This window comes from Coffea arabica, chromosome 3c (assembly GCF_036785885.1).
Source record: "Coffea arabica cultivar ET-39 chromosome 3c, Coffea Arabica ET-39 HiFi, whole genome shotgun sequence".
Lineage (NCBI taxonomy): Eukaryota > Viridiplantae > Streptophyta > Magnoliopsida > Gentianales > Rubiaceae > Coffea > Coffea arabica.
In genome coordinates this window covers 13,622,512-13,648,381 of record NC_092314.1, presented here as the reverse complement: position 1 = coordinate 13,648,381, position 25,870 = coordinate 13,622,512, and the positions used below count along the sequence as shown (strand labels likewise).

At 34.9% G+C, this 25,870-nt stretch overlaps 3 protein-coding genes and 1 long non-coding RNA gene across 5 annotated transcripts; 3 read left to right on the top strand and 1 right to left on the bottom strand.

Annotated features, from left to right (window-relative positions):
* The first annotated feature begins 898 nt into the window (after positions 1–898).
* On the top strand, positions 899–5,042 carry LOC113734703 (COMPASS-like H3K4 histone methylase component WDR5B). 2 transcript variants are annotated; one of them, XM_072082304.1, is made up of 3 exons: positions 899–1,725; positions 1,945–2,257; positions 2,797–5,042. In XM_072082304.1, exons 1-2 carry the CDS (start codon positions 1,057–1,059, stop codon positions 2,230–2,232), a joined length of 957 nt encoding a protein of 318 aa, XP_071938405.1. In that variant the 5' UTR covers positions 899–1,056; the 3' UTR covers positions 2,233–2,257; positions 2,797–5,042. The 2 variants fall into 2 exon arrangements, with proteins under 2 accessions (XP_071938405.1, XP_027117155.1); XM_027261354.2 differs by lacking the exon at positions 2,797–5,042 and having other exon boundaries at positions 1,945–2,391.
* Positions 5,043–6,817: 1,775 nt separating this feature from the next.
* LOC113734702 (eukaryotic translation initiation factor 3 subunit H) lies at positions 6,818–11,718 on the bottom strand. Its single transcript, XM_027261353.2, has 12 exons — positions 11,576–11,718; positions 11,362–11,441; positions 10,613–10,729; positions 10,391–10,494; positions 10,213–10,279; positions 9,695–9,828; positions 9,551–9,599; positions 8,998–9,069; positions 8,812–8,913; positions 8,661–8,728; positions 7,856–8,008; positions 6,818–7,168 (listed from the first exon to the last, which is right to left on the bottom strand). The coding sequence occupies exons 1-12, from the start codon at positions 11,583–11,585 to the stop codon at positions 7,111–7,113; spliced, it is 1,014 nt and encodes a 337-aa protein (XP_027117154.1). The 5' UTR covers positions 11,586–11,718; the 3' UTR covers positions 6,818–7,110.
* A 1,233-nt stretch (positions 11,719–12,951) lies between these two features.
* Positions 12,952–17,530, top strand: LOC140038058 (uncharacterized). The gene is made up of 3 exons (XR_011841868.1): positions 12,952–13,558; positions 16,795–16,998; positions 17,212–17,530. It is a non-coding gene; the product is annotated as an uncharacterized lncRNA (long non-coding RNA).
* Positions 17,531–23,989: 6,459 nt separating this feature from the next.
* On the top strand, positions 23,990–25,700 carry LOC113735630 (cytosolic sulfotransferase 5-like). Its single transcript, XM_072082973.1, has 2 exons — positions 23,990–24,940; positions 25,401–25,700. The coding sequence occupies exons 1-2, from the start codon at positions 23,990–23,992 to the stop codon at positions 25,698–25,700; spliced, it is 1,251 nt and encodes a 416-aa protein (XP_071939074.1).
* The last annotated feature ends 170 nt before the right edge of the window (positions 25,701–25,870 follow it).

The window sequence follows — 25,870 nt, the reverse complement described above, 5'->3', positions numbered from 1 at the left end:
TTTAGTGCTAAAATACTTACATCTCCTCTATCTTATCAACGAGACAAAAATATCAAACTAAATAACTAAAGCAAGTTTATATTTAGTTTATATCCTTCAAATTTTTCTTCTTGGATTAAGGTTTGTATTTATATATGTTTTGTTCATTTTATTAGACTTTAAGTCAAACAAAAAGGATAGCTAACACAACACTAAATTAAGCACAATTACATTTTTTTAAAAAAGAGATAATACAAAAATTATTTTTTCTTTTTTTCAATATTTTAATTTATTTAAAGTTTTAAACAAATATTATTGTCTTTTTTATTTTTCAAATTAATCCAATATTAAATTCTTAATCAAAATTGCTAAAAATGGTTGATACGTCTCATTTTTAAACCTAGAGAAGGAAATAGAGATTAAATCAAATTTAATTTTTTTAGAAGAAAATGCAACAATAGTAAACTATAATACATCAACAAAACATGACAACAATATTAGCCTAAAAGTTCACATCAAAACTAAAATAATAAATACAACTTTTTTAAAAATAATTTTAGTATTACCTCTTTTTTTAAAAAAATTAGAAATTGTGATTAATTTACTATTGTATTATTTATCCATTTTGTTTGACTTAAAGTATAATAAATTGAACAAAGCATACATAAAAGTGAATATTACTCCAATAGGAAAAATTCTAAGGTTATAAACTAAATGTAAACTTTTTTTTTTTGATATTGTTTTATAGTTGATACAATAGAGAAGATTATATTTTTTAATAATGAAAAGAAATAACACTAAGATATAGATAATTTCATGAATAAAAAGGTAATAATATCATAGCACTCTTTTTTTTTTTCTAACTTTGACTAGTATGTATGAGGTAAAATGTATATATTAGTTGAACCCGTCACTAAACTTCACAAAAAGGTTTCCAAATACACATGCTCAAACTCAAAGCTCAGGCCTTTTGACGGGAGGAAAACGAAAGACAAAAAGAAAAGCTCCGGGGCTGTCACTCTCGGCAAATCTTCCACTCGCCGGCCGGCGGACGCCCTATCACAGTCGGATCCTTACATGGCAAGCAACAACAGCAGCAATCAGTCTCAGTCTCAGGTGCCGGGATACCGCCCATATCGGCTAAAGAAAATTCTCAATTCCCACACGCGGGCTATATCGTGCGTGAAGTTCGCCAACAACGGCGAGCTCTTCGCTTCCTCTTCCTTAGACAAAACCCTAATTGTCTGGTCCGCTGAAACCCTAACCCAAATTTCCCGCCTCATCGGTCACTCCGACGGCGTCTCCGACCTGGCCTGGTCCCCCGACTCCACCTACGTCTGCTCCGCTTCTGACGACCGCACCCTCCGCATTTGGCGAGCACGCTCCGCCGAATGCGTCAAAACTCTCCGCGGCCACACTGACTTCGTCTTCTGCGTCAATTTTAACCCCCAGTCGAACCTCATCGTTTCGGGCTCCTTCGACGAAACGGTTCGGGTATGGGACGTGAAAACGGGCAAGTCGGTTCATGTAATTCGGGCCCACTCGATGCCCGTTACATCTGTGCATTTTAATAGGGACGGATCGTTGATAGTTTCGGGTAGTCATGATGGGTCTTGCAAGATTTGGGATGCCGCAAGTGGCTCGTGCCTTATGACGCTTATTGATGAAAAGGTTCCGGCGGTGTCCTTCGCAAAGTTTTCTCCTAATGGCAAGTTTATCCTGGTCGCCACTTTGGATGATACTCTTGTAAGTGTAAATGTTTTCCTGTTTTACTTGGAATCGTCTAAGAATCAATAGAATTTTTACTCTATTTGGAGCTTGAATTTTTACTCTATTTTAAGTAGAATGGAGATCATTCATTAAGTTTATAGTTATGAAGTTGTTTAGATTCTCCCTGTTCACTTGAGATAATTAATCATTATTAATTTGACTTGGGTCTTTTCTTTCTGGTGGCTGGGGGTGCAGAGGTTGTGGAACTATGCAGCTGGGAAGTCTTTGAAAGTGTACACGGGCCATGTGAATAGATTGTATTGCATAACGCCTACTTTCTCAGTCACAAATGGGAAGTACATTGTCAGTGGTTCAGAGGACAAATGCGTCTGCATATGGGATCTGCAAGGAAAGAATATGCTTCAGAAGCTTGAAGGGCACACTGATGTTGTCATCTCCGTCACTTGCCATCCCATTGAGAACATGATTGTTTCTGCTGGGCTTGATAATGATAGGAGTCTGAGGATATGGGTTCAAGATTAAGGAACTTGTGACAATAGTTAAAAAGGTCAGTTTTGATCGTCCAATCCTGTAAATGTACAAATACTATTTCAGTTGAAAATTTGAGCTTTATAAGGCTTTGTGTCTTTATTGATACTCTATTAGGTTTTGCTTAAATGCTACATAGGATTTCATCTTCTACTCCATTTGGACCGACAAAATAATTCTTGCTATTTTTACCGTGTTCAATTGGTATCTTCAACTTCACATGACCTTTGCAGAAGTAGCTAGTTATGCATAAACAAATCTGCAGTGGGTCGCACCCACAAGATGTGAAGCTAACAATTGCCTAATGAAGGTTGGATCTGGTAACAAAGTAACACCTGTCTCCAAATTCAAGTTATTTTTGGCTAAAGCATCAGCACAGGACTTCCCTTTGTGCCAAAAATGAGTTTACAAATCAATCCCTACTTAATAGCATGGATCTTCCAAATCAGATTAAAATAAGTTTGATCATCTCCTGCATACTGAACCAAGTAATGGAATCTACAGTAAATTGGATGTAACCATTTATAGTATTGATTGCTAATTCAATATCATACTTAGGTTACTCGGCAATGAAAAAGGGTTTACCTTGGAGGAACATCAAAGAATTATTGGTGATTTAGGGTTGCCTACCTTATCCACTCAAGTCAAGGAGGAGGTTGAAAAACATAAGATTGATGTGGAAGGCAAATTCAAGATGATGTTGTGTCAGGGACGGCTGATATTAATGAGCAACTAATTGAGAAAGAAATTGGTAAGGGTTCTTTTTTGGAGTCTTCAACTAGTGACTTGATTATGATTTCTATAGAAAATTCCAAGGGATGAGAAAATGTGATGAAGTCATATAAATTGTCAATTGCTGGATAATACGAAGAATGAAACTCATGGAATTTGTGTACAAAAGAATGTTGATATTGAGTCCCAGGACCTGCAATTGATGGAAGGAAAATATAATATGTCTAAATATTTTGACGTGTGTCATGAATTAGATAGGGAAAGATTGCAAGATAAAGTAGATGAGCCTAGCATATTACAGCAGTGATCTATTGCTGAAAAGAATCAGAAAGGGGTTGAAGAACTCAGATCATTGATGTTATTAGGAGGCCTTGGATTGGCTGAATCTTGTGTACTATTGCCTTGAAGAAAGAGACCAAATTTGTGCTACAATTCTTCAAGCCAGGAGACTTCATGGAGGTTCTCATAGGTTTTCTCCTTCAAGAGTATTTTGGCTGGAATTATCAGTAAGGAATCCAAAATTGTAATGAAAATCGTGGTCTGAAATAGGCACTGGGTTCAAAGGTGGCACTAGTATTGGAGAAGACAGCAAATTCTCACACCAAATTTTTATCAAGCAAGATTCTTCGAGCTGCAATTTGGGATATGAATAAGATGATTCTTCCTAAACCCTTGGGAAGATCTAGAAACGAGTTGAGCCTTTTTTGTGTTGAGAACTTCCGTGGGGTGTTAATTGATTTTGGAAGTGTGGGAAACTTGCTGTTCAATTTTGGAAGTGAAGGAAGAACTGTGATGCAATTTTCTCAACTATGTTTTCTGACAACTTTGCTGATCTTACGCAAATCTCCAAGCAGTTGTCCAAAGAGTAGGATGGTAAATTTTCCCCATGAAGGGGCATTGAAATTACGTTGTTGAAGGTGCTTGTCTACCTGTATAAGTGGGATCAAGAGACCAATCATGGTTCAAAGTCAGAGGTTGCGGTTCGGATCGTTTTACATCGGTTTCGGCATATTGATCGCAGTTTCGGCGAGACACAAATTTTTGAAACATTTAATATTTTAAAAATTATGTATGATATAAAAACGTATGATAAACAAAAATAATAAAAAAAATTAGCAAAAATAATAAAAATTTGAGTTGATTCAGAGCTATTCGGTCGTTTCTATCTGTTTCATCCGAGTTCCTGGTGATCCATTATCTCGTAGTTATCTTGTCCCGATATCATATCGGAGAGCTCCGTTCCGGTGATGATTCGGCCGAGTCTTTGAACCATGAGACCAATAGCAAGCATGTATTAGAAGCGAGATGTCACATTACAATCTTTCAGTTGAGGTTGAATCTTAAGGAGGTATTGGATTACGAACTTGTGGAAGCTATAATGAGCCATGTTCCAAGGAATCAGTGCGAAATTTGCCACTTGGGTGTTTTGGATGCTGGAATTGTTTTTGGTAAAAGTTGGACGAAAGGGACTGGGCTTGTTCTTGAGTTAAGTGGTAAAATTGGAGAAAAGAATAGTTCTGATCATACACTTGCAGAAAGTTTCATTCTTGTATCTGTTCATCCCAATAGAAACCAATTTGAGATGAGGAAGATCAAGTCATTGGATTTTGTTGATGCTGACTCCAGGGGGATCAATCGTAGGGAAGTAATGGAAATGGGAATATCCTCATTTGAATGGGAACCTTATGGTTTGCACCAGTATACACCTGGTTACAAGGTTCAATGATATTCAAATTATCGAGTTGCACTTGACTGTAAAGATACAATTGAGAGTTCTCATTTCAAATTAACTAGTCAAGTGGGGGCAGACTATGTCCAAGCTATAATTGAACAAGGACAAGGTATTTTCATTGAAGTTTATGGTGTGTCAAAGATTTTGATAGTTGCAAGAACTTGGCCTGCAAGAGGAAGTTCAGTTCAAGGCTACAAACTTTTGGAAGAGAGTCTTTTCATGGGTCCAGGAGGATGGGATTTTCTACTAGGCTGCAACTTCCAAAATTTACCTCAAGGCTTCGAAAGCAAATTGATACAGGCTGCTTCTTTGGTCATATTCTTTTTAGGCCAAGCCAAAATTTAGTATCATTCCTGATCTCAATCCTTTGAGGGCAAGGATTCTTTTAAGGCGGGAATATTGTCATGACCCCAAATATGTTGAATATTTCACAAGTACTTTGATAATTTATGTATGTTTTCAATGGCATAGTTTGTGTGAGGCTCAGTTAGTTGCTCAGGGAAATATAAATACTTGTAACTGTAGTGAAGCAATCCTTACTCAATAACATAATTTTTCTCTCTGTTTCTCTCAACTGCTCTTGCTCTTCCTCTGCCTAATTTTCTTCTTCTTCTATTCCTCCCTTAATTCATCTTCTTCAACTTCTTGATCTCTTTCCAGCTGGTTCTTGATCTCAGAGACCCTGATAGATACCACCGCCTCCACCAGCCAAGCCCAAACTCCCCTTTTGCTGATGCTTATCTGTATATAAGGATTGAGTTTCATGTAAAAACTTCCTGTGCCAAAACCACACATGGTGAATCATCTACCTGAATACCATCACCCATTCTAACCACTAGGAGTCCCCAAATCCTTAGATAGACTCCAGTGTAACTGGTCTATCGAATATCGGCAAGGTATGTTTGGATATACAAATTATTTTACTTGCATCATAAATATATTTTTTTAATTAATTAATTTTTTTAAATATTTTTCAACTATCTTTTTATTTTACATATATCACATTACGATAATTATTCTAAATAATATTTCAAATAATATACTATCAAAGCACTCACTGTTTTCAATTCTAGAATACGGCCCTATGGGGTAAGAAAACAATGGCTTCATATATCTAAAATCTGAAAAGTTGAAACGTTATTATTATTCCATAGTTTCTATAAAAATAAATTTGGGAGATCACCCTTGTATGTTAATGAATAGAAAGAGGTGATTTTCATGATACTCACAGCACCAATACATAATTTGGACGCCCGATTTTACAAGAGTTAATCAGCAAGATTAACTTAAACAACAATTAACTAATGTTAGGTAAAAAAAAAAAAAAGTGTTATATCAAACATAAGAAGGAAGTATGTTTTGTCAATTCTTCTTTTTTTTTTAAAACCGTCTCAGTTAATATCAACCACGACCCAAGTCTATTGGTCCTAATTGCCTCACTTCTACTTTGCTCCCTTTTTTTTTCGTAATAACAGTATCACTCTTTCCTTTTTTTTTTTTTTTTTTTTTTTGGGGTCCAAAGGACCATAAATCTTACAAGGAAACAAGGAAAAAATTAGTGTATTTCTCAGGTCACAAATAGTACTTTTCACCCAGTGGGAATCTCTTTTTCCATATTCCTAGATTGAAGAATTGCTTGACATACAATTAGAACTCCTCCGGCCACTGTTAAAACTTTCACCTGACGGGCATCTCTTTCACAATATCCCTAATTGAAAAATCCGTTTACATGTCGATTGTTTTTTCAACCAAAAAGTCAAACTAGCAATGAACTTGTACACTTTCAGCGGAAAAAAATTCTCAGAAAACTTGACATTGGCACCACTAAAGCCGAAGAAATCGAGGCACAGCCAAACTGTTCAAGTAATATCAATATAGAGAACTATTAAGTCTATTAGAAGCCCAGGGAAAAACTGACACAGACACTGTACAGGAAAGAAAAGAATTATGCGACTACACAATGAGGTCTCTTTTGTGCATATTTACAAGACACATCATAACAGATGGCACCATATAACTCGGTTCTGCTGCGTGTATTGCTAGTAGCAGGGGGAGGGAGGGAGGGAGGGAGAGAGACCAAAATACAAAAATATAGGCAGATTGATTGGTCAGATCTGACAAAATTGAGAATACTTAATCAACTATCACTAAATCTTACATCCAAAATTTTGCTGTTTACGCAATATAAATCAACTGATATATCAGGCAAAATAAAAACAGAAGCCAGAAGGAAAGATCAATACAAATTTAGAGCAACATGCCCTTCCCCCCGCTGTAAGAGTTTTAAGCAAAGATCCTTGCTTAAGTTACAATCTGAAAATTGACAAAATGCACATTCTATGATGGACCATACTTTCCCAGCTCCTTCCCTTTGAAACTTTCCAATAAGGTTCTGGTAAGCACAACATTCAGTTTTCATGCAGAGCTTTCATCAAGTATAGCCTGCTGAAGCTTTGTCCAGCAACTCTGTAATTCACAGCAAACAAACATAGAATCTTGTCTATTCATTGATTGAAGAAGGAATTAATACTGAAAAGAAAGACATAAAGGAATATGCCTGGCATTTTTAAGCCAGACCTTGTAACTTCTCCAAAAGCTGAAATCATAAATCCTACTTAAAGAAATCAGTTGGAGCACCAAACTTATCCCACACAAGAATGAACAGGACGAGGGGATCTTACAATGTAGCAAATGAAGTACCAAAAAACATTCATGGTTTAAACAATAGAAGATATACTATAAAAAGCAAGAAGACATTGTATAATAGAAACAGAAACTGAAGGCAGCAGCAAGGAGCAGTAGAAAACCCACTTTGTCCATAAGCCTTGTTTTTTGGGCAGTAGTAAACTTATCTTCAGTAAATCAAAGCAGGAAGTCAAGAACACATAAGCTCTCCTAAACCATATACACATTTTGATGGCAAATTGGAAAGGTTATTTTTAAGACAAACATCTATGGCCCTATGGGGTACTTTGTGAACAAGCAAGCAACCAGCATACCAGGTTCAGATAATGTGATACATTGCTTATAGTTGTCATAACATTAAATCCCAACGGCCAAATTTTCAGGTGGCGCTAACTTTCATATAATAGACTCATCGTCCAATTCAAGTGAAAGTATAAAAGGCAGTTTATTGACAACTTTGGCACATACCCATTAATTTGGTTGCAATAGTTGGCAATTTGATTTGTGATGAGAAAGCTATCCAACCGTGATGGTTCTGGAATTGGCTTAAAAACGGGGTTTGAAGGATCTTCTTCAGGCAATGGCTCTTCCCCTGCAGCTTTACGTGTCATGTTTTCAGCCCTATCAAAAAATAAAAATACCAAAGATTTCAATAAATAAAAGTAGATGCTAAAGCAAGCATCAAGCAAGTGACTGACTGTCAGGGAGTCTGAAACCAAATCACTTAAAGAGTAGAACTAAACATTCAAAAGCTTACATATTCCTGACAAGACAAACCTCTTCAAACCATAGAAAAATGACAAACCTTCATAGAAAACTTTCCACTTTTCATCTCTCTTCAAGGGAAATGTTGATCGAAAATGTTCAGCGAACAGACATTTTCCCCACCACTAAGAAGTTCACCAAATTAAGAAAATAGAGAGAATTTTACTTGGACTGGGCACTTAGAAGATGCCTTTTCTTCTTCCCCTTTTGATTTCCCAGAAAGAATATTGAAATTTTTGCTCATACAACGTACAACATAACTTGATTCCAACAAACCACCAACAAAATTTAATACCAACTTCGGCACTTTCAGATCACAAATTTAACTCTAATCATTCTATAACTTCAATGCACTTGAAAAATAGTCCACACCATCGGCCCAAGATTAAACTTGAAAATAAGTCATTCTTCCATCAGTTACATGAAACCCATCCCTAACGCAAAACAACAACCAAATATCTGTATACAAACTACTTGAATACTCTAGAATATATCACAAACATTCTACCTTCTCTTCTGAAGCCACGCCTGTTGCTGAGCTTGTTGACGAGATAAATTTCGGTAATAGAATTGGAACTGTAATAAAAACAAAAATCAGATCACTTGAACAATTCATTACAATGACGGACCACCATAAAAAAAAGAGAAAACAAACTGACCTTTTGCTGTTCCATTGACAAATCATCCATACATTCAATCAAAAATTCCATATTCCTCTCCAAGTATGGATGGGTTGACAATTGTAGCCTTTCATAATCACACTACCATACAAAAAGCAAATCGAACTTAGAAATGATTTAAACATTAAACCAGCTATGAATCAACAAACTAGAGGACACTATTACCTGGTTAACAGGAGTGTCTGGTTGAAGTTCAGTCATAAAGGCACTGATGAGAGCAGAATTTGAAACCTTTATCTGTCCAGAAAAGGTGACATAAGAATCTCAAACAGTACAGAGCACATAATTTAACACATAAGTCGGTTTAACAACTTGTGCAATAAAGCTTATCAATTAACTAACAAGATGCATTCTGAAACCAATCCTACCACCTGGACAACAGAAAATGGAGGCAGGAAAATGAAGAAGAAAGAAATAAATATATGATATATAATTCTAAACAATGTATTTCAAGGAGCAAATCAAGATAAAAGAATGCCAATATACATAAATGAATTAGAATACAAATACACCACAGCCCTTACACTTGTGGATCTTAAAATCATAGAGTTTCAAACCAATCAACCAGAATTAGAAAAATACACAAGTGCAAGTGCTAGGGTCAAAGAAATGTAGCTTCAACATGAAAGACATAGTATGTCAAAATTTTGCATATATAAACTAGCCAAATCCAAGAATGAGGTGAATTATGAGCATAACACAAGGATCAAAGGCATACAGGGATCTCTTCGAAGATATCAACCCATGAAAGATTCTTCTCCCTCAACCTAAGCAGAAAACATAGATAGATAAAGTCATAAAATTTCTCTTATTTTACACTAAAACTTTCTAAAAGAGTACACTGTATAAAAAAAAACCATACTTCTCTCCAGTAAAGTTATTGCTGCGGTAGAGTTCCATAAAAGAATCAGAGAGCTTCAAGGCCTTCAAAGCTAAAACTCCTTGGTTTGACCTGGAAGGATCATAAATAATGCAAACGCACCGTCTTATATTTTCCTGCAGAAACAAATTTGTTTAGATTAACCACATAGAGAAAACGATTGCAGTAGATACGTACAGGGCAAAGAGTAGAAGTAAATGAACCAACAATCTACATACATGATGTTTTACAAATCACAATTTCCAAAAATGTTTTAAGGAAAAATCTCACACGGGGCAATAAAAGCTCTCAAAGCTTAAGTAAATCATAGCATAACCTCACCAAAAAAATCCCTCAAATAGTTAAAAGCAAGACTTAATTTTCATGTAGCAGAACAAAAAGCTGACACCATTACTTCCAAGCATGATTGAAACAGATAATTCTAGGTAGTAGATAAGAGTAGACAGTGTTGTTATCAATCAATTTAATTCACATTAAAAAAAGCAGAGAGAGAAGAATACCTGATAATTCATGAATGTCTCAATCAATTCCACTGTCTGGTAGGAACCGAATAGGGTTGATTGGTACCTGGAGACATGTTTATCAAATGACACCATAAATGGGTCTAACTACCATCTTTTTCATTGTTCTTTCTTTGCATCAACTTGAAGTAAAGAACGAATACAAGGACAAACTCACCATCCAACAGTGTTGTTGTCAACATTAACCTCTCTCAAGCATCTCATCATTTCAAGCTGATAATTAGCACCCTCTGCTTCAATCTCTTCATCTTCCTCCCGTATCTATCATTTACATATCACAAAAATACAATGTAGTATCAGAATAAAACATAGAAAAGACAAAGTAAAGTATGATTAGCTTTCAGAGTATGAAACTCAGAAAATCCTCTACTTAACGTACTGGAAATGGGAAACAATTGGTGACTTCAAGGACACTACCAACATCCAACCCAAGTAGCTGCCCTGTGACCAAAGCTGGCGAAAACTCCTTGCAATGCTTTATAATTTTCAAAACAACCTGTATAAAGAAAATATGAACAGTACGAAAATTCAATACTTTAACAAGTTCATTAAAAGGCTTCATAGTTAAATTCATAATGCGAATCCCACAGAAAGCCAAGTACTTCAGAGCAACAGTTTAAGCACTATATGTCAAGGGTCTACCTCAACACTCATCACTGCTTATTGCAGCATGTCCTTCCCCATTCCTCTTATATTAGCATATTTTAAAAAAATAATAATCTAATGGCTGAATTAAAACAATACTTTTGGGGCAGGATTAACATAATACAAGCAAAGATCTGGAGAAAAAAAGGAAATTAAACATATATTTTACCAGAAATAATACTTGACGGACTGAAAATTTTACAAACATACAATTCACAAAAATTATTTGATTTATGAAAACAAACCCATATTAAGCTTGTTCATGTTCCTATAACCATAATGGTTAGATTTCAAATCTTCTTTTTTTTTTTCTAAAAAGAGAAAAAAGGTACACGCTTTTACCAAAAGAAATCTCTAAACAAATTTACCATAAAGGTTGTGGAATCATTCAGTAGCAAGCAAAACAATCAGGGGACAAAGCCATAAACAAATATTTCTCCAAAAGTATCACCGAATTGCAGCTAAATATACAATCTCAATTACCAGTCCCTCGATTTGGACGACTCTCAGCGGCGGCGCAACCTCCTCTGTAGCCGCCACCTGTAAAAACGACCGCGCCCCCGCTACAATCATTCAGCAATAAAAAAAAAACAAAAATATGAGTCAAAATTACAACTTCAACAATCCAAAACTACAAAAATAAAAACCCTAACTTTCATGTACATAAATTTCTCGATAGAGAGAAAGATGTACGAACAGTTAGCCATGGTTTGATCGAGAGAGAGCGCTTAGGCTGGACGGAGTTGAAGATGGGCCGAGAGGAGAAGAAGAAGAAGAAGAACCCTAATCAGTTGAGCTTTTGCTTCTGCAATCTCAGTTGTTTTTCCCTCTTGTTTTCTTGGAGAATTTATATTGGTGTACCTGGGATTTATTATTTTTCAGGATTAATTGTAATTGTGCCCCTCTACATCGCTGTATCTTACATTTTCCCCTGCTGAACTAACGTGGCGTTTGGTTCACACCTTAAAATCGGATTTAAATTTGGGATCATTCATTCTAGATTTGGAATGGAATCAATCATTCCAATACATCTGTTTGATTCAATATCAGAAATGTATATCATTAATATAGTTGATGTTTGGTTCGTTGACTCTTTCGATATGAGATATAAGAAATTTTCACTAATTAAATGTATTAATAAATTTAAGATAATTAATTAATAATTTCTATTACTAAACATATATAATTATTAGTATAATTGATAATATCAATTATATTACATATACTAATATACATTATATAATATATATAACTAATAATATCATTATTATAAGTTTGTAACTAATTAAATTAAATATTATATATATAATTAACTATAATTATATAAATATTATAATATAAATATAATTATATTATTATTATATACACGCATATATTATAATTATATGCACATATAATGTGCATATATAAATATATTTTTAAATAATATAAATATATTATTATACAATATTAATAAATTTATAATATATATTATATAAATATAATTATATTTAGTTAAATAATTATAATATATATAATATATCATATGTGTATATAATAATTATAAATATAAATATTATTATATAATTATACTAATATTATAATACAATATGTAATTATAATAAAGTATTATAATTATAATGTATATATTATATATGTATATAATTATATTTTAATTATTTTAACGGGTGGCGAGACAGGCCTCGTTTCTAAACTGAAATCAGATTTGGATTTTGTCCAAAATCCTCCAAGTTACTAGGGAATTGGGGAACTCCAAATTTTTAGATATGATTCTAAAATTCCAATTCCGATAGTAGTAATCCAAACAACAATTATGGAGTTTATTCTAATTCTCCATTCTGAAACCCTCTTACCAAACACATTTGGTAAGAGGGTTTTGGAATCAAGATCTAGAATGAATCCTATGTTCATTGTTTGGATTAATACTATTGAAATGAAAATTTTGGAATCATTTCTTAAAACCTAGGATTTCCCAAAACCCAAGTAGTTGGAGGGTTTTGGACAAAATCCAAATTTGATGCCTATCTAACTCATTGAAGACAAGCGTGCCCTTTTATTCCTAATTTAGCTGACACTGTTATGATTCTTCTTTTCTCTCTCTTCTCATTCATCGTCTCTATTGCCCTTCTCTCCTCCAATCTCTACTAATCATCTTCAAGTATTTTTTTTCCTCTCTCTTATCTCACACCTTATTTGTATCTCCCTTGAAAGTATGTTCTTTTCTTTTGCGGATACATAATAATGAAGCAGATTTAAGAGGATTGGGTCACATCTTTGTAGCAGAAAAAAGAAAATGAACAATTAGTAAGTGAGAGTAAAAATATTCTGAATCTCTTTATTATTAGTTTTATGTGCTGTCTATATTTCACTTTCTATGGCTTTTATTAAATTATTTTGTGGTGAATAAGGGTCTCTCCTTAGTAGCTCCACAACACTTAACTCCTAGTGATATCCACAAGAATATTTCGTGCTTTTGAGAATTCAAAGAAAAGAGGCACAGAGAGAGAGAGAGAGAGAGAGAGGAGTGAAGCTTTAGAAACCCTAGGAAGACACAATCTGTTAGATTGGAAAAGTTCTTAACAATTAGTGAAGATTTCTAGCAGAATAGGACGTCAATTGCAAGCATTTGACGTCAACTGCATCATATCGAAAACTCAGGAGAAGACCCGTAGCAGGATAGGTAAGCTTCTAAGCTCCGAATCCTTCCTATTTTACGATCTCTTAGTTTAGGGAAATAATCTGGATAATAATGTGAATAAACACCTTGATTTGTATGCTACTATGTATTGAAGTGATTATTTGTCGACTTAGATGTACTGTGATTGTTACGATTGATGTTTCCAATTTCTTATATATCTTAGTTTGTTCGAATAATTTGAATAAAAGTGTGAATAAACACCTAAATCCGTATTTCTAGATCTAGATGTATATGACTTTTATGATAAAACCAATATGTTAGAAAAAGGTTGATAAATTCTAGCTGTTGGAAAGATTTGAGCTTTACAAAAATTTCAATTTTATAATGGTTTATATCACTTTCATTACTGTGGTTAGATTGTTGTTATTATTGGCATTCAACGGTCTAGATGGGGCAAGATTCTTGTGAGTAGTAGTTGTGAACCTACGTCGTTGTCATGTCTGCTTTTTTTTACATAAAGTACAGACAACTTACTTTATATATATGTATAATAATAAAAAAAATTTTGCACTTGTCTGGTTAACAGAAGACAACACACAAGAAAAAGAAAAAGAAATGGTTGAGATACACTTGTACTTTGGTAGAATTTTTAGAAGTGAGCCCAACACAGCCTATGTAGGAGACTACAAGCTAGCCATATGGAAGGATAGAGATCCAAGTGAGTTGTCCATAGTTGGACTGTGCAGAATGTTCAAGCTAATTGAGAAGAATGTAACCAGGGTCACTTTTGGGTGGTGTGTACTGGATTTGGACATGAGAAACTGGGTTGCTACCAATTACAGGGAATGATGACATTAAGTTGATGAATGATGCATATTTACATCTTCCTGTAAGGGTGATATATAGTGTAAGTAGGGACCAAGCATTTGAAGAGCCTTCTAAACATTGTGATGGGATCAGCATGTTGCAAAAAGAGGGTGCAAATGCTAACCATACATGTGAAGAAACTACGGATAAAGTAGAAAGTGCTGTGGACAAAGCAGGTAAATCAAAAAATGTTGAGCCTAATTGGTTAGAAGAGGGCCTTGAGAGCATAGAGGATGAAGACATTTTTGCTATGAACCCATCTAAGAAAGAGGCTGCTAAGTCAAAGTTGCATGTGTTTGCTGTGAAGGGTGATCTGAAAAGTCCAAAGAAATTGGCTGCAAGAGACCAGCCTACTATTGAGGAGAGGGAAACACTAGCAAAATACTATTCTACATGTTCACACTTGTAGGACAGCGGAAATCATGTACAACAACAGCCTAAAGAAGACTTTGATGGACTGAACAGTGAAGTTAGATTAGAAACCAATTGGAATGAACCTGTAATTCCCGATGAGGAGCTGCTGGAGAGGACTAGTTCTGATGGTGAGAAACTTGAAGAATATCTAGATTTCGATCCAAAAGTTGAGTTTAACAAGCCTCATTTTGAACTAAAAGTGGGCCAGAAGTTCAAAAATTTTAGATTATTCAGGGTGGCTTTGTTGGAATGGAATATAAGAGAGGGATATGAAACAAAGTGGATCAGAAATGACTTCTACCAAATTACAGCTGAATGTGAGAGGGGTTGTTCATGGAGGATCCATGCATCAAAAGTTCAAGGGACTAGTACCTTCCAGATCAAAACTTTGAAGGATGAGCATTTTTGTGGTAGAGAGTACAACAACAAACATGTTACATCAAGGTACCTTAGCCAAAGATATCAATTAGGGATGACTCTAAGTGTAACTTAATTGGTTTTCAGAATGAGATTAAAAGGGATTTGATGGTCAGTGTCACTTCATCTAAGCTATATAGAGTGAAGAGAAAGGCAAGAGAAGATATACAGGGATTAAACATGGAGCAGTATCATAATCTATGGCATTATGCAGCCATGATCGTGAAGTATAATCCTGTTAGCACAGTAAAGATTCAAGTTGACAAACCTGATGCAGCGTCTAGAGGTACATTTGAAAGAATATACTTCTGTCTTCATGCTTGCAAGCAGGGATTTCTTGATGGATGTAGACCAATTATTGGTCTAGATGGGTGCTTTTTAAAGAATGCATTTGGAGGCCAATTATTATCTGCCTTAGGGAGTGATGGTAATGATAATATGGTTCCAATAGTACTGGCTGTTGTTGAAGTTGAAAGGTATGACTCATGGAGGTGGTTCCTACAGCTTTTATTGAATGATTTAGGATTGGGGATGGACAACATATCTTGGACCTTCATTTCAGATCGACAACAAGGACTTGTTCAAGCTCTTAAAGAGCTTTTTCCTGACTCTGAGCATAGGTTCTACATAAGACATGTATCAAAACTTCAGCCAAAAATTCAAACGAAAAGAGCTGAAGGACTTGTTTTGGGCATGTGCAAGTGCTGGAAATGAGGCAGACTGGCATGTGGCAATGAAAGACATGAAAAAAGTTGACTCACAAGCATTAGCATGGCTTTCAAAATTTCCACCAACTCTGTGGACCAGATCACACTTCAGTGGAAGAAGTAAGTGTGACATATTGATTAACAATTTAAATGAATCATTAAACAATTACATTCTTCCCGCAAGAGAGTTGGCTGTGGTTGGGATGTTTGAATGGATTAGAAGAAGACTAATGTAACGATTCCAGGTAAAGAGGACTGAGATGGAAAAATTTCAAGGTAAAATATGTCCAAACATCCATGAGAAAATTGAGAAAAATGTAAGATTGAGTAGGACATGTGTTGCTATATGGGCTGATGGCTGGAAATATGAAGTTGATGCTGGTATTAACAAAACTGTAGTGGTAAACCTACAGGATTGGACCTATACATGTGGGTTATTTCAATTAACAGGTTATCCATGTGTCCATGCATGTACAAACACGTAAAAAGCCAATTGTTGATTTTGTCTACAAATGCTACAACAAAGAGACTTATGGAAAGACATATAGGCATGTAATTATGCCTATACCAAGTGCAAAGTATTGGGAGAAGGCCAAAGAAGGGTCAATTAATCCTCCATTAATAAGAAAGGTGCTGGAAGGCCAAAGAAGGTGTGGAGGAGAGCACCTGATAAACTAAAGAATGGACAAATATCAACTAGAAAAGGACTTACTGTGCATTGTAAAAAATGCTTCAAACCTAGGCACAATTCAAGAAGTTGTAAGAATTCAATTCATCCAAATTTCAAATTTTGCAAGGTACAATCTTCTTATGCATGGCATAGGCTCTTCTTTATTACTAACAGTTCATAACTTTTTTGTTTTTATGTCATAGGCAAATCAAGAGCCTGCTGGTGAAACTTCAGAGCCACAAGGAGCTAACCACTCTGCTGGTGGCACTTCAGAACCAGCCTCTCAAGGAAAGCTGGTTGATAATCCCAATCCATCTAAATAAAAAATTCCAAAGAGAAAAGCATATACTCAACCAATAATGTCTACTGTCAACAGGGTTATCACTAGAAAAATTGCTTCTTTTCAGGTATTATTCATGAATCTTAGTACATAGTGCTTGAAACATATGTCTTGTTACTAATATACTTCCATTTAATAGTCTGTTGTGACTGGAGGACCTGTTAGGAATGTCAATAGGGTTATCACTAGAAAAATTGCTTCTTCTCAGACATTATTCATGAATCTTAGTACATAGTACTTGAAACATATGTTCTGTTACTAACATACTTCCATTTAACAGTCTACTGTGATTGAAGAACCTGTTAAGAATGGTCCTGGTGGAAGAGTTAGACCTCCAACAGTTGCTGATGTGCTGCATAAAATAAGGGTCAAGAGAACAAGAACAAATCCATTTTCCTAAATTATATATGTGTGTGATTCGTAGTTAGGTGATGTGATGTAAACTGGCATTTTATGGTGACTGAATTAGACTTGGATGACTGCAAATATGCCCAAACTATTTTGTTTTTTGCACTGATTTTTGGGCGTTGAGTTTGGTGTAAACAGATAATGATGTGTTCTACTTTTGTATGTATGATCTGAATGGCTATTTTTATATGAATGGAAAGATGGATAGCACTTTGCGTCTAATTTATTATCAAGTTGCTGAATGGTTGATGGATATCATTTTTCAGGCATTTCAATTTCCTTTTTACTGAATGGCTGTTTTTTTTGTGTGAATGAATAGATGGAATATCAAAGCAAGATGGATCGCATTTTGCATCCAATTTATTATCATGCTATTGAATGGTTGATGGATATCATTTTGCAGGCATTTCAATTCCCTTCTTATTAAATGGTTGTTTTTGTATGAGTGAATAGATGGAATATCAAAGCAACCATTTTATTTCTCTTCTGTAGGTTTTAGTTTCATTTACAGGAAGTTGCATAACAAAAAAGGGGCATACCCCATTTCAATCACAGTACAACTTTTACATTTAATAATAACTATCCAAAAGACAATGAGGCAATTTTTCTTTTTCATTTCTACAAAGCAAAACATGGAATCATCATTGTACATATGGATTTTCACTACATTTTCCTTCCCCATTCAACGTCACTACTAGAACTAAACAAAAGATTAACACATCAATTTCACATCTTGGACATCAACACTAATAGTGAAAACACAGACACCATTAGACAATAACAAATGAGCAACTTCAGGCTCTTCAGTTCCTCATCCACTTTTTGCCATCTTGACATCATGCTAGCTTCCATACGTGGTCGTTCTTCCTCCACTAGTTTTCCAATACCAGCTTCCCATCTTGGCTGCTCTCGGGTAGTCGGATTACACCAACACCAAAAGCCACATTCATCTCTTTCACAAACGAAATACAACATGCCTTTGGTTGGCTTTCTGATTCAACAATTTTTATTTTAGACTTTCTTCCACAATCACATAGCCCATATTGATATCTCAAATCCCTACTTCCATTCCCACTTCTATAACTTGAGGAAGACATCTCAAAATTAACAAGTTCAAGACTCTTACCTCTCCTCCCAAATCGATTACATGCTATGAGCAGACCCAAACTCACCAATTTTTCTTCATATGGCTGCGGTTTTGGTTTGAAGATGAGCGGACCTAAAATCACCAGGGTTTGGAGAAGAAGAGACTTGGTAGGGAGAATGCTTTTGATAAACACATGGGGGTATCTTTGGCAAGTGAAAATATTATTGCATCAAATCTAACCATATGATAGTTTTTTCTGCCTTTAGGAGTGATCTTATACTCTGTCACTGTTCCAACCTCACTGTAAGTGATTATACCACAATCATAAGATTTACCCCACTTAATTTCAAACCATTTGAATATTTCAGGAGTATAAACACTTGCAGCTTGTTTCAAAACATCAACATCAAATGGTAGTACTGGAGTACTCATATATGCTCTAAAGTCAGCTTGAAGTTCATTATATCTATGATCATCAACTAACCTCTCAAAATGATTGAAAAACTCATGAAATTTATTCTTGTAGGTTACATACCTTTTTATCACACTATTCATGCTTTTCGCTCCTTTGAGTTGTTGTCATATCTGCACAAAATGTTTCCCTTCCATACACCAATGCCCATTTTTCTCTAATTTCAAACATACGTTTTAACCAATCATTGTCTTCAAGACCATACTTCTTCAACATAGCATTCCATTCATATATAAAGTCTTCTTCTTCATCAAAATCATATACACATCTACTGAAATCATTCGCAAATTGTTTAAACTTTTCGAACACATGACTGAGATGAATAGCTGCATTTTGAAATATATACCACATGCAAAGACGGTGACGTGTTTCAGACCATGTAGAAATTAGTCTTTTAGCCATTGCTGCGTTCTGATCCGTAAGTATAGTGTTTGGTTTTTTTCCTGACATGGCTCTCGTAAAAGTGTCAAACAATCATTCAAAAGTTGAAGTAGTTTCATCATTTAATAAAGCAGCCCCAAATATTGCAGTCTATTTATGATTATTCACTCCAACAAATAAAACAAATGGACGGCCTTCATTATTCTTTCTGTACGTCGTGTCAAAACAAACAACATCTCCAAAACTTGCATAATCTACCCTCATTAATCCGTCAGTCCAAAAAATATTTGTAATCAAAGCATCCTGATCCACTTGAATTGCATAGAAGAAATTAGGATCCTCTAATTGCATTTTTTGCAAATATTCAAGTACGCTTCCTGTATCTCCAACATCCATTTGTATTGTCCGTTTAGAACGTAAATAATTCCTGTAATCCTCAGGAATGAAACCTAAGTTCTCCCGTTCTCCTACTTGTAGTGCCATAAGTTCATGAGAAACTTTTGGTGTTATACCCACATGGTGTGCCATATCAATTTCAGCTGCATGAATAGAATTTATCTTTCTATGTGATCTGTGTAAATGACTTTTGTTGGAACTTAAAAGATAGTGATTATGCTCAATGATCAACTGACATATATGAAACTTACTAGTTTGTCTACTATTAACCTTCATCTTTGCCGAACAATTAAATCGTGTTTCAGGACGAGGGGCTCTTACATTGAGATCTTTTTTATCCTTTCCTCGTTTCCTTCAGCACTACAACAAAATACCCTATCCATGAGCCTACCATTGCTATCTTTGTGGAAGCTACTTCTTTTGATTCCAAAACCAACTTCCTTTACATACGCTAAGTAAAAATTACAAGCATCTTCTTCATTCTCAAATTCCATGCCCATCTTCGGAAGTAGTTCAGGAGGAATCGATGCATGAATTTTGTTTACATCTTTTATCACATTTAAAACTGGTGGAGTGGAAACCTCATCATTGGTAATTTGATCTACCTTGTCAAAATCCAATCTGCGATAGGATGATACCTCAGTTTCCATAGAAGTCGTAGCATCCATATCCTGCAAACTTTCACACAAAGTTAATTGCAATACAATAAGTTTCATTGAATGATTATTTAAGTAAATATTTTTTCAATATCAAAAGTATTCGTTCATAGTAAATTATTTGTAAACAATAAACAATAATTCATGCTAAATCAATAACAATAAAAACAAAAGTAAAAAAATAGTGCACATAAAAACGAGAAAAATGCCTGAACAAATATTTGCTTCATCATAAACTTATAGTGCTAGTTTTAAGTTTTAGGCATAGAAACATGAAAATAGTATTCAATCCGATCAACCAGAAAAAGTTTAAGACAATCCCAAGTAAAGCCCTTACACTGGACAAAGAATGAAGTTAAAATCAAGGAAACCAAACAGTTCTACATTTTCTTTCTTGTAACAACAATCCATTACCAAACAAAAATGCAGATAAATAGGATCACCACAAATCCTTATCTGCCCTACAAACAAAACCACAAATTTAGTCCTTCGATTATGAACAACAAAAAAATGACCCAAGAAAACATTTTTCAATCTGTTAAGATCAATTAATCATACAAAAACTGCAAATAAACCGAGCATATTGTGCACTAATAATTCATAAAAGCTAAAGGTTATACCGTGACAGGCCTTTCAGGCAACTGCATACAAAAGGAGCATTTAATGCTCTGACTAAGAAGAGCCAAAGCCTCGTTCACAAGTTGTATTTAATTTATGTTGTAAAATTGTTGACTCATATTTTTCATGCTTGCATTAGATGATCTCAATTTCTATGAACTTGGGATCCGACAATGAAAAAGTTGTTCAAACATATTTGGGATCCAACAAAATCTGTACTACACATGTCGTGTTTGAAGGACTACACATGTAGATCTTTAAACCCTTGTTTTCTTTGTTCCCTATGATGACAATTCTAATGTCTATCAAAGAATCAGCAGTGTGAAATTTGAACTACAATTTTTTATACCCTTCCTGTGTGAAACCGTATATTGTACACCTCCCAGGAGTAGCTACGAGTAATACAAATTATGGTAAAACAGCGTTCCAAACTTATTTCCACAAAAAAAAAACTTTAATCCACAGATGGTGGCGAGATGAATGGAAACTCACATATGAAAACTACGAGGACAAAACATAGTAGTGTTTTTTGATATGATTACGAATAACCCATAAATTAATGGTGTGATGAACACAAAATAGTGCACATAAATTACGTAGAATTGTTGATGTTTGCTCCGGCAACCGTTCTTGACAACAATATGGTGTAGAATCTCGTTTAGGGTTTGGAGGCAATTTTGTTTAGGGTTTTCCGTGGTTAACTCAAAAGTATTGGTATATGAATTAGACCAGTCGGTTAATTTTGGTTCAAAGGTTTAGAGGGTAGAGAAAACTTGTGTTAAACCAAATCAATTTGAATTATTAGAAAATTAAAGTGCAAATAATAATAGGACACTTGGCGCAATATTAGAGGTGGCATTGGATTGACATAGAAAATATGTCACCGAGAATCCCAAGTGGGATAAAGGGGGAAAAAGAAATAGATTTATATATATATACACACACATTTACACACACTTATATATTACTAGTGAGACGGCCTGCGCATTGCGCAGGAGTGCTAATATTTTCCGTGTTAAGTTGCTTAATTTTTAGCCGTTATATATTACTTATAATGTAGAGAGTTATATAATTATTATAAGTTTGGCTTAAATTATAAAATAATAGTGCGGTAAATTGGTTGGGTGAATATAGTGTTAATAGTTTGCGAAGTATGGAGGATACTTTGTAATATAATGGTTAATAAAGTACTATAATTGAGACAATGCAGTGTCGACATTTTGTGTGGTATGATTTGTACAAATTATGTGGTTTGGGTGAGGTAATTATAAAGATACACGTTTATATTTATGTATATCTCTATTACTCACTAAGTTCCATAAATATGAGCCTATTTCCTTTTTTTTTGCACAAATTAAAACATTTAATCAATATAATCACAACAATTATTTTTCTTTCATATTTTTGTAAAATGCCGTTCACTAATATTAGATCATTAATCTATATTAAGAGCCATGTATTATTAAATTTATTTGAAATTTAAAGTACTTTAATTTTTTTAATGTAAGAAACAATCTAAATAATGTTTAGTGTTCTGTAAATACACAATTATTGAGGAAATAATTAATAAATTATTATTGCCTTTAGTGACTTTAAAAAATGGATTTTATTACTGCGACATGAAATAAAATTGTTTGGAAAAAAATGAATGCATATATTGCAAAAAAATGAAATAAAATAGTGCTATGTAAAATTGTTGAATGCAGTGATTGTTTAGCATGTTTAGCAGTAGCTTTTGACTACATGATTCCCAAAAATTGAACAGCAGTAAAAAAAAAAAAAGAAAAGAAGTCCAACATTGTTATCACAATTAACCAAAATCGGTTAAGGTGTCACGGACTAAAAATGGTTTCTAATCCTACTACTTTTTAAAACATGCAATTATGAAGATATATTAGTCTATATATCCATATTACTCTATATTATTATTACAAATTTTTAATGCCCTTGTTTTTATTCTTATTTTTCGTTCTATAAAAAAGAATAATTAGTATGTTATTTACTAATAGTCCGGGCATCCAATAACAATTGCAGGATAACCGCTTTACAAAAAAACATTGTTCATGGGGCAACTCTCACTTTTATATTGTTAGATAAATATCCATATTTAATACAACTTGCCACACTTTCTTTTCAACTCCTGGTATTGTTTTATTACTTTGTTACAGAATAAATCCATTTTATCCTTTATAATAAAGGCAAAAAATAAAAAATAAAAAGAAGAAGAAAGAACTAACAATGCAACACCGTAAAGGGCATCAAGCTTTATATATGGCACATATATGCTTCTTAAAAAATGCCACTGGAGGGAGAGGGGAAAGAATTCTAGCGTCTGAACACTGGAGCAAGAGGGCAAGCCCAAACAAATGCCTATGAAATGCCACTGAAATTGTCGAAATTTACAGCATTACCAGTCTATCTGCCTATGAAAATGCCACCGAAGTTGCTCAAAATTACCGGATAACCGGTCCATGACCACTGTAGCAACTCCAACTCGCACTTTTAGTATAGTGAGGATATATCTAAAAAATGCCACTGGAGGGAGAGGGGAAAGAATTCTAGCGTCTGAACACTGGAGCAAGAGGGCAAGCCCAAACAAATGCCTATGAAATGCCACTGGAATTGTCGAAATTTATAGCATTACCAGTCTATTTGCCTATGAAAATGCCACTGAAGTTGCTCAAATTACTGGATAACCGGTCCATGACCACTGTAGCAACTCCAACTCGCACTTTTAGTATAGTGAGGATATATATAGATGTGAGAAATGCCCGCAAGTTTTTTAATCCATTTTTTAAAATATATCTTTAGAGATCAAGATCTAATGGTTCAAAGAATATCAAGTGTTGGGAGTGGGACAATAAACTTTAAGTATGGGGACAAACTGATAAAATTATGGATATACATTATAAATTTCAGTGGGGTCAATAGCTCCCACTGCCTCCAACTATCTTCGGATCTAGAGCTAGGCTATATAAATGTCTACAGAAGAACCGAGCAACAATCAAGTATACTCAATGCAAATCCTAAAGCCACCAATATGTCGACATCTCCATCCTCCTCCTCAGCTCCTTTATCAGAAGATTCAGAACTACAGGAACTAATGGAACAGCAGCGCAAGAACCTGCTTTCTACTCTCCCCAGACAGAGATGGCAAGGTTCTTACCTGTACAAGTACAATGGCTTTTGGTTCAGCACTATGCAGATGCCAGGGCTCGTTGAATTCCGAAAGCACTTCCAGGCTCGAGACAGTGATGTCCTAATTATCACCACTCCCAAGTCGGGCACCACATGGCTGAAGGCCCTCGCATTTGCCTTGATGAACCGAAATATTTGTCCCATCAACCAGAACCACCCTTTGCTCAACCAAAATCCTCATACTCTTGTGCTACACTTGGAATATCCTAACCCTTATGATAAACAGCACCCTGATTATTCTTTCCAAGGATCAAGAAGACTGCTTGGAACCCACTGCCCGCTTGCGCTACTGCCCGAGTCAGTGATGAACTCGGGTTGCAAGATTGTCTATCTAAGCAGAAACATTAAGGATATTTTTGTCTCGTATTGGCACTTCACTAATAAGTTGGGGAGTACTGAAACCTCTTTCGAGGAATTTTTTGACCTGTTTTGTAAGGGAGTGAGCTTATCTGGACCTATTTGGGATCATGTTTTAGGTTACTGGAAAGCAAGCTTGGACAAGCCCCAAAAGGTACTTTTTCTTAAGTATGAAGAAATGACACAAGAACCAGCTTTTAACCTGAAACATCTTGCCGAGTTCTTGGGTTGTCCAATTTCTCAAGAGGAAGAGACAGCAGGAGTGGTTGATGAGATTTTAGGGCTTTGTAGCTTTGATCACATGAGGAATTTGGAGGTGAACAAGAGCGGGACCATGTGGAATCATAGCAATCAGGTATTTTTTCGTAATGGTAAGGTTGGAGATTGGAAAAATGATCTTCCAAGTGAGATGGCAGAACGGCTTGACCAGATCACTGCACAAAAATTCCTTGGATCCGGATTGGATCTATAAGTCATATTTGCTTTAGTCTAGAAGTTTTTATTTATTTATTTACTAATTTTATTAGCGTCAATTTTTTAGTGGTTGTATTGTTTTGAAGTTCGTGTTTTATTTAGTAATTTCGTATGCAAGTGATCTCTTATTTTATAAGTCTTTGTAAGTTTTTAAATAGAGTATTAGCTGAAGTATTTTATTAGAAGTGTAAATTACTAGCTCTTTTGTCAATTTCAAATGTTATGAGTGATGAGTGTGTTTGAATTGCACATTATTTACACTTTATTTATATACATTAAATTACTTGCATTATCAGCACATTTTTCAATGCCTTTTTATCTCCAATCCAAACACGCCCGTGACGCAGGAAGAAAAAGAAAGGGCATTCTAGTCTGCATAGGAGTATGTTTTGTCCTAAACGTTCTTTGTTGAGATTGATTAGATTCTCACTTCAAAGAAGAAGCAGAGCAAAAAATTAGATAATCTAAAGCCCACTCCCAAGAAGACAGCTAGAGATTCGGATCATGATAAAATGATGACAAAAAAGAATAATACTAGTAAAAGGAATGCAAACAAGAATGGTCCTGGACAGGAAAATGGAAGGAGTGACGCACCACCATCAGCAGGAGGAGCTGGGCGGAGGCCGGGAAAGAGGACTGGAGATGGTCCAGTTACATATAGCGAAAAGGATTTGGCGGTAGGGAAGGCGGCTACTGAAGGTTACTCCTTTGTGCCCCTTTGATTGTGACTGTTGCTTTTGAAAGCAAGGCATCATCCACGAGAGTTTTTCTTTTCTTTCTTTCTTTATTTGATTTTTTCTATATTTTGATTTACTAATTGTTGTGGTTTTAGATATTTTGATGATGAAAAATTGTGGGCTAACTAAGCTAGGACCTCTCTCCATATGTTGTA

Excerpts from the sequence above, each read along its gene's own strand:
- LOC113734703 (XM_072082304.1), top strand. The coding sequence starts at position 1,057 with ATGGCAAGCAACAACAGCAGCAATCAGTCTCAGTCTCAGGTGCCGGGA. Across the intron at positions 1,726-1,944 it reads CCACTTTGGATGATACTCTT|AGGTTGTGGAACTATGCAGC; the intron begins GTAAGTGTAAAT and ends CTGGGGGTGCAG.
- LOC113734702 (XM_027261353.2), bottom strand. Across the intron at positions 10,730-11,361 it reads TCGTCCAAATCGAGGGACTG|GTTGTTTTGAAAATTATAAA; the intron begins GTAATTGAGATT and ends TTCTTTATACAG. Across the intron at positions 7,169-7,855 it reads TATTGCAACCAAATTAATGG|AGTTGCTGGACAAAGCTTCA; the intron begins GTATGTGCCAAA and ends TGTGAATTACAG.
- LOC113735630 (XM_072082973.1), top strand. The coding sequence starts at position 23,990 with ATGTCGACATCTCCATCCTCCTCCTCAGCTCCTTTATCAGAAGATTCA. Across the intron at positions 24,941-25,400 it reads AACGGCTTGACCAGATCACT|ATTCTCACTTCAAAGAAGAA; the intron begins GCACAAAAATTC and ends GAGATTGATTAG.